The 8,105-nt window shown below is 38.2% G+C and overlaps 1 protein-coding gene across 1 annotated transcript; it reads right to left on the reverse strand.

Moving 5' to 3' along the window:
* Positions 1-1,802: 1,802 nt before the first annotated feature.
* Positions 1,803-7,706, reverse strand: pim2 (Pim-2 proto-oncogene, serine/threonine kinase). Its single transcript, XM_074644870.1, has 6 exons — positions 7,417-7,706; positions 6,044-6,144; positions 5,578-5,628; positions 4,259-4,637; positions 3,931-4,107; positions 1,803-3,817 (listed from the first exon to the last, which is right to left on the reverse strand). Exons 1-6 carry the CDS (start codon positions 7,472-7,474, stop codon positions 3,654-3,656), a joined length of 930 nt encoding a protein of 309 aa, XP_074500971.1. The 5' UTR covers positions 7,475-7,706; the 3' UTR covers positions 1,803-3,653.
* Between the last annotated feature and the right edge of the window lie 399 nt (positions 7,707-8,105).

Raw genomic sequence — 8,105 nt, forward strand, 5'->3', positions numbered from 1 at the left:
ATAAATAAATGTAACACACATAATAATATAATATAGCATAGCATAGAATAATATAACAGCATCATATATCATAACATAATGACATAACATAGCCTAGACCAGGGGTCAGCAACCTTTACTATCAAAAGAGCCATGTTAGGCAACAAAAGAAAAAAAAAATCTGTGGAGCCACAAAACATTTGAGCATTGTGATGAAGGTAACACAGTTTATAGTCTAAGTATATAGTATATAAGTCTAATGCGGTGAGGGCCAAAGTGCAAATGTGCTACGGAGTATTAGGGGAAAAAAATCTGAGATTTCCAGAATAAAGTCATAATATTACGAGAAAAAAAGAAAATAACACATAGAATTACTATTGTATAATATTATGACTTTATTCTCATAATATTAAGTTTTTTTTCTCTTAAACTTTTGACTTTATTATTGTAATATTACGACTTTTTTCTCGTAAACCGACTTTATTATTCATAATTTTTTTCCCTCAATGTGGCCCTAATACTCCGTCGTACCATAGACCTACAACAATGATAAATAAAAATGAAATGTAAACAAAAAACTTTACTTTTTATTTTTAAATGTATAAATAAAAAAAAGAAGGGAATATAGAATCGTGATGAAATACATCATCAGTGCCTGAAAGAATAATAAAAACAGTTATAATAATACCACAAAAATATGCCAAAAATTATTACAAAATGATTTGTTGTAAAACAAAATGTATTCCTGGAAAAGATCACAACATTAACCACACAAGTTTAAATACACAAAATATAATAGACCCCACAGATTAAAAAAAAATGTGTGTCTGTAAATTTAAATCTGTAAATGTAAAATGACTGTGAAATAAATGAAACCGCAGACAGAGTATTTTTCCTATCAGCAGGATATAAGTGTGTTTGAAACAGCTGTTTTTTATCTTATTTGTGTGACTGAAATGTTCTCAACAACTCTTACATGAGAGAAATAAACTGAGGCTGAAGTATAAAGTGTCTATAACAACAGTCTGGGATGAGGAGCTCTGAATAAACAGTCAGAGTGAGACCTCTCTGATCCTGCTGACTACAATCGCTTCCTTGTTCTCCTGCAGGTGGACTATGGAGGAATCCTATTGGCTGCTGGCTGAACACCTCACCTGTCAGAGAGGTTGTTGATATTCAGCGCCACTCACCCATTCACTTATTGAAAGTAACATAATGTGTATTATGCAATTCAACATGTCCACGTGAAACCTGCAAATATATAATTAACACTTTAGGCACAATTCAATTTGAGTCATGTTAAGATAAGATGAGAGAATCCTTTATTAGTCCCAGTGGAGAAATTTGCTATGTTGATGTTAATACCATTTATTTAAGAGGGTGGTTTTATTCAAAAAAAAATTTGGATAATTATAGATAATATATTTGTGTTTATTTATATATTAATTGTTGGTTTTTATTTTTTATCCCTCATGATTATTTATTCTAGTGACTTTTATTTATTTTTAATATTTTCTTTATTGTTGTATGTTTTGTTTCTACTTAAGTGTCTGTGCTGTTTTAATCTTGATTTGCATGATTGTATGAAAGGTGCCATAAAATATAATATAAAAATAAAGTCACTTCCTTTTATTAAATCAATACTCTAAATGGCAAAAAAAAAAATCACAGTATGAAATTTATTTATTTCTGTATTGATGTTCATTAGAGGTTGAATGTAAACTGCTGTTTTAAATTGCTTATAGATCGTTTTCCTTTGTGAACACTATGAATTGTGGGTAATGTATTATCACAGAGAAGCCAACAACAGTCAGGACACAATATCATGAAAAAGTTTTTAATCAAAACGTTAGATCTTTTTCTTCTTCTTTCGATCCATAAATTCTTATTTAATGTAAATAAACAGAAACAAGTGACCCAACGAGCCACTTTGATCATGAAACCAGCCAATAATACACAAGTATTAACAGTGACATCACATCCAAACACCAACGTGTCACTTCGAACCACGTCCACTGGTTTCCACCTGAAACTGGAATCAGAAAATAAATACCTCCGTTCTGACTTTAAATTACGATTCAGCCGTCGAACTAAAGAGCTGAAAAACAGCTGTTCTAGTTTTACTGGACGCCATCTTTATTTTAGATTCATGTCCAAATCACTTCTAAATGATGCGTAACATTTCCTCGTACGGATCTGTGTAATTTGGTTCTACGTAAGGAGGAAAATTATTAGCTGCTTATATCTCAGACTTTAGGAGGTTATCTAGTGATTAGAAACAGTGTTGATATCGAGGTGATTCTTTAAATCTCAACACTACATATTATCAACTCCCAAAGATTTCAGGCGAACGTCCATATGAACAAAAGGCAGGAAACACAGACAGCTCCACCTGCCAGAACCAGATGTTATTAATGAGATGATGGGTTTTATTTCTTTTTTTTTCTCCAATAAAACTACATCCTCTGATTCCAGCTTCTCTGCTGTGAGGACTTGTTTTAATAAACCAAAATAAAGATTATCTGCAGCTCTTTTTATTTGGTCTTCTAGCTGCAGGTGGAGCCGTCCGTTTCACATTGTGAAATGTTGCATCGTGACATTTTTGGTAGTTTTGACACACAGACATTCACCTGTTACTGAAGCTCCACAGGTGATCAACTGGCTGCTTCACTCTAGTTCACAAGCCACTATTTAGTAACTGAACATCTTCTCCATCTTTCTAATATAAACAGTATATATATATATATATATATATATATATATATATATATATGGGTTGTTTCTAGAAAATGACTTTTGTAGAGAATGAACAAGAGGAGAGTGATGTACCGCTGTTTGTTCAGTGTTCAACTGTTCAGTGTTCAAAACCAAATAAATAGTCAACTCAATAAATAAATCAGACATGGCTGCCTTCACCAACAGTGGTAAATAAAAAAAAAAATAAACAGTAGAACAGCAGAGTGCAGCACAAGAAAAGGAAAAAAAATTATAATAAATTATTTTCTCTGTAAATGGATCACAGCAGCGTTTCATCATGATTTAACCCGTTAACCATTGGTTGGGTTCAATTACTGAGAAGCACAGTGAATAATAATAATGAATGTTCTGAACAGGGCTTTGAGTCTATCTGAATTGTAGCCAAAGGGTTAAAACACGAAGACGCCGCTGATCTGCTCCTTTAAATCCAGTGTGAGGTTTTAGTTTCTGTCGCCGCCCTGCTGGCTGAGAGTGAGGGAGTCCTGCAGGTCCTCTACAGTCAGAGTGAAGCCAGGGACCAGAGTCTATGTTCAGGGTTATGTCTGTCCAGAGTCATCTATGTTCTGGGTTGTGTCCGTCCAGAGTCATGTATGTTCAGGGTTACGTCCGTCCAGAGTCCTGTTTGTTCAGGTTTGTGTCCGTCCAGAGTCCTGTTTGTTTAGGGTTGCGTCAGTCCAGAGTCCTGTTTGTTTAGGGTTGCGTCAGTCCAGAGTCCTGTTTGTTTAGGGTTGCGTCAGTCCAGAGTCCTGTTTGTTCAGGGTTGTGTTCGTGAGCCCTATGTGTTCAGGGTTGTGTCCGTCCAGAGCCATGTATATTCAGGGTTGTGTCCGACCTGAGCCCTGTGTTCAGGGTTGTGTTCGTGAGTCCTATGTGTTCACGGTTGTGTCCGTCCAGATCCCTATGTGTTCAGGGTTTTGTTACAGGGACTGGTTGGGCAGTGAGCTGTGGTCCACCTGCAGATCTCCTCCTTCCTCCTCCTCCGCCTCTCCTCCCTCCATCCAGGGGTGAGACAGGACTTCCTCCAGAGTCGGACGCTCCTCGGGACGGTAGGACAGGCACCAGCGAATCAGAGACTGGCATTCTGGGAAGAAAAAATGACATGAGGTTGTGGTTAAACAGCTGGACAGAACAAGGCGGTGACACACTTCTCATCTGAGCCAATCAGATAGAGTGGTGGGCGGAGCCTCTGCTCACCTTTAGAGACCCGTCTGGTGAAAACGGGCGTGGCCCGGACGATTTCCTGGTCGCGCTCGAACGGGATGTCGCCGCAAACCATGTCGAAGAGCAACACGCCCAGCGACCAGACGGTGAGAGAGACAGCCTCGTAGGAGTGAGACATGATCCACTCAGGGGGACTGTAGACCCGGGTACCTGAGGAGAGAGGAGGCAAGGAGAGAGGAGACAAGGAGAGAGGAGACAAGGAGAGATCAAGTTAGTTGCCAGTTAATTTCTGTTGATGGTCTAACTGTCTGATCATCATTCAGTTGGAGGACATTTATATTCAGAATCTGCGTGTCGCTACCTTCGAACTCGCTGTACGGCGTCTCTTTGAGTGGAGCTCCTGATCCAAAGTCGATGACCTTGATGTCCAACGTCCTCGTGTCCACCACGATGTTCTCGTCCTTGATGTCTCGGTGCACCACGCCGTGAGAGTGAAGGAACCGCAGCGACTCCACGATCTGACGGAAGAACCTGAGTGCGAGGCGTTCGGGCAGCGATCCTCTCTCAGTGATGAAGTCGAACAGATCCTGACAATGCGGTGGTCGCTCCAGCACCAGCAGGAAGCCCTGCCCCTCAACCTCGAACCAGTCCAGCATGCGGACGACCCCCCCGTGACCCCCGACCTCCGACAGCCGCTGCAGCAGAGCGATCTCCATGGGAACAGGTTCGACCTCACCAGGCTGAGAGAGATCATTTATATATATTTATTTATACACCCTTGAAATTAAAACCTTTTTAATGATATTAAATTATTTTCATTATTGATTAAACTCCTGATTACGTCTCGTTTTTTTTTTTTACCAACAGTCCAAAACACAAAGATGAACATGTTTATTTAATATTTTCGCTTGAAAACGACTGAAACGATTTACCAAAAATAATGTGATAATGACTGAATGTTTCAGCTCTATTTAAAAAACAGTCCGATTCTTAATGACCTGCAAATAATGAGAAAACTTAAAAAATTACAGAAGCTAACCGTAAATTAAAGTGATAATAACATTGCTGCTACCTAAATAATAGTAATAAGGTCTGTATGATATAAATAGACCAATAACAGTAGAGTACCTAACAATAACACTTTCATTATGAGTCATGGGAGGTACTTTTTATTTGTCACTAATTCATTCAAAAACCCCAGTTTGGTTTCTTGTGGTGTTTTTTGCCATAAATCAACGCCTGCAGGTGTGTTCCAGGTGTTTTTATGTGGTGGGGGAGTTCCCCATTAAAGTTCTGATGAATAAGAAATTAGTTTGTCACTGAGGGGAAAATCCTACAGCGTCATTTACTGAACCGTGACATCACGGAGGGGCGGCCCCCACCCACGGCTATGATTCACCTGTCAGTCCAGCAGAGGGCAGAGCTGGCCCTATAGTTTAATTAACTTTATAAACACAGAACATGATCTGGGTTTTTACTGTAGAGCTGAAACTATGACCTGATTACTGAATTACTAGATTCATAGTTTAACTTCAACTGCTGACAATTTCTCTGTTTTATATCTCAGTAAACTGAACATCTGAGTTTTGGACTGTTGGTCGGACTAAACGAGACATTTGAAGACGTCACAAAATTGTAATTTTTCACTGTTTTCTAACAATTAATGGTTGTGTCACTCACCAGTCTGGCCCACTGCTGAACTCGGTCCCTGGAAACCTGTTTAATGGCAACCTGGAGGGACAAAAAGGACAGACGGTGAGTTTACAGTAGCAGGAACTGAAGTGTAGAATAGTAATACATCATTTTAAATCCCTCTTACATAACAGACATTTCTTAAGATTTATTTATTTTTTGTCTTGTAAAGCACTTTGTAACTTAGTTTTGAAAAAGTGCTGTATAAATAAAGTTTATTATTATTATTGTCATTTCCTCCTCATTAAATGTAGATAAAGAAGTTGATTTTATGACTAAACTATGGGGGTAATGACAAATAACTTCAGAAAACACAAAGTTAACAAGCTGCTTCACAGGATTAAAGTAAGAAAGCAAAGCAAAACTAAAACAAATCCAACAGTACCAACAATATATATATATATATATATACACACATATCTAAAAATTAGATTATAAAGGTGTGTAGTCTGACCTGCAGTCCATCAGACAGCCTCTGGCCTGAAAACACTGAACCGAAACCCCCGCTGCCGAGCAGAGAACCACAGCGATACTGGCTGCAGAACGGTTCCTTCACTGAAAGAGAGATAACACAAAACATCAGCCAGCTGTGGACATTAATACACAAAGAACTATATATAGTTATATGATCCAGATGTTTCCTGACCCCTGTGTTTGGATACATTTGTCTCGTTAATCTGTTGTGTGCTTCTTCAAGACAAATGAGTATCTGTTGATGAAGTCAGTGATGTGTGGTTGAAAGCCCAGGAAAAACAAATTGAACTAACTAAACTCTTTCATGAATACAACTCAAATTATGACATTTATAGACTAATATATTCATCAAAAAACAACAATCAATAAGGAAAATAATTTGCTCCAAATTTGCAGTTAATATTATAAATTGATGTTTATCCCAGGTACCTTCCATCTGTGCTTCTCTAATTAAAAGTTAAAAAGAAATCGAAGAATAAAGTTTGAATTTGACAAAGAGAAGGAAGTATATAAGAAAAATAATAGTCATATGATATCCGTCAACATAGAAGCCCATTTCCGCCAATGTGATGATTGCAAGTCAAGTCAAAATATTGAGGAAGTTTCTCTTTAGTTTGATAAAGTGTGTCGTTATAATAACTTACAGGATCTATTGTTTCATCACAAGGCTTTAAGTTTTCATCTTTTTTTTAATTTTACTGGCAGAAATGGTCTTCCATATATCAGTGTGGTGTATTATTAGTGTTTATATCTAAACATTTACACTGTTTGTTTGTTTGTTGTGTTAACTGTTGGCGCCCTGGATTAAAATGGAAGTCGAGCAAACAACAGAAACCGGATCCCTCTTTCAGATAAAACGTTGGTAAACTTAAATTAACGCTTTTATTCCCGGTAAAAATCAGTTTTTAACGGGAATAATTAGTTAGTGTCTGCCAGAGTCTGACCACATTGGTTGAAAAGTATTTGGAAGGTCTACATTTTAACGTTTTACTTAATTTCAGCAAAGATAATTCCTGAAAAAGCTCTTTTCTTGAAGTTAAAAACAGTTAAACAACGTTGAAAATAAGTGACTGTTGTTAGAATAAACTGTAGTAATCACGTCACGGTTCTATAGGAGCTAAACGTCATCACGCAAAGAAACGACGGTTGGTGGAACGTTAATACGAACTTTTAAAATAATGTTAAATTAGTTGGGTGTTTTGAGCTAAAAGAGCGGGTACAAAGCATCGAAAACAAGCAGCTAAAGTTTAGTTAGAGTTGGTTAATATAGTGGTTAGTGTATAAGGAGCCTGCAGGGTGAAAATGAACTTAAATTATTCACTTTTAACCTGCTTTTAAGCTTGTTTATCTCACCGTTCTTCCCTCTGACGTCCTCCTCCAGATGAGGCTCCGCGGCTCTTTTCTCCAACATCTTCTGGAAGTTTTCAGTTGATAAAATCCATCCTGTCGTCGGTTGAATTCCACTTCAGTCGTTATTAAACGTTTTTACCGTCTTAAAGTGACTGATGCTGCCTTTTAAATCCAATTTCAGCAAAGATAATTACTGTAAAAAGCTATTTTCTTTCGGTTAAACAACGTTGAAAATATAGTCCTCTGAGTTTCCTGCTGAGCGCCTAGTCTGCCTTACGGTATTGTTTTGATCTGCATTTATACCTCTAATGTCCGACCACGCCCACTCAGCCCTCCGCTGTCCAATCAGTGCAGAGACGTGGCCTCAATGTTTTGAACCGTTCAGCCAATCAGATTCAAGCTGCGGTTTCGACTCATGAATATTCAAATCCCGCGATAGGAATTCGTAGAATTCAGAAGAGCGGAGGAGGAAGCTGATGATGATGATGACGGGAAAGAGGATGACGGTTTCCCCAAAACACACACACACACACGAACACACGCACACACACACACACACGCACACAACATGAGACACGCACAGACACACACACACAGACACACGCTCTCACACACACACACAGTATCGAAATAAACCAACGGTTCCTCTATTGGCGCGTTTTCTCGTTCTTTCTCACGTTCAGATCAGATCG

The sequence above is a fragment of the Sebastes fasciatus genome, chromosome 8, assembly GCF_043250625.1.
Source record: "Sebastes fasciatus isolate fSebFas1 chromosome 8, fSebFas1.pri, whole genome shotgun sequence".
NCBI classification, from domain to species: domain Eukaryota; kingdom Metazoa; phylum Chordata; class Actinopteri; order Perciformes; family Sebastidae; genus Sebastes; species Sebastes fasciatus.

What these genes read in the sequence shown, in the direction of transcription:
- pim2 (XM_074644870.1), bottom strand. Translation starts at nt 7,474, where the DNA reads ATGTTGGAGAAAAGAGCCGCGGAGCCTCATCTGGAGGAGGACGTCAGA. An exon ending in GGCTGTCTGATGGACTGCAG is followed by an intron (nt 5,629 to 6,043) that starts GTCAGACTACAC and finishes TTGTCCCTCCAG; the next exon opens with GTTGCCATTAAACAGGTTTC. An exon ending in CACCAGACGGGTCTCTAAAG is followed by an intron (nt 3,818 to 3,930) that starts GTGAGCAGAGGC and finishes TTTTCTTCCCAG; the next exon opens with AATGCCAGTCTCTGATTCGC.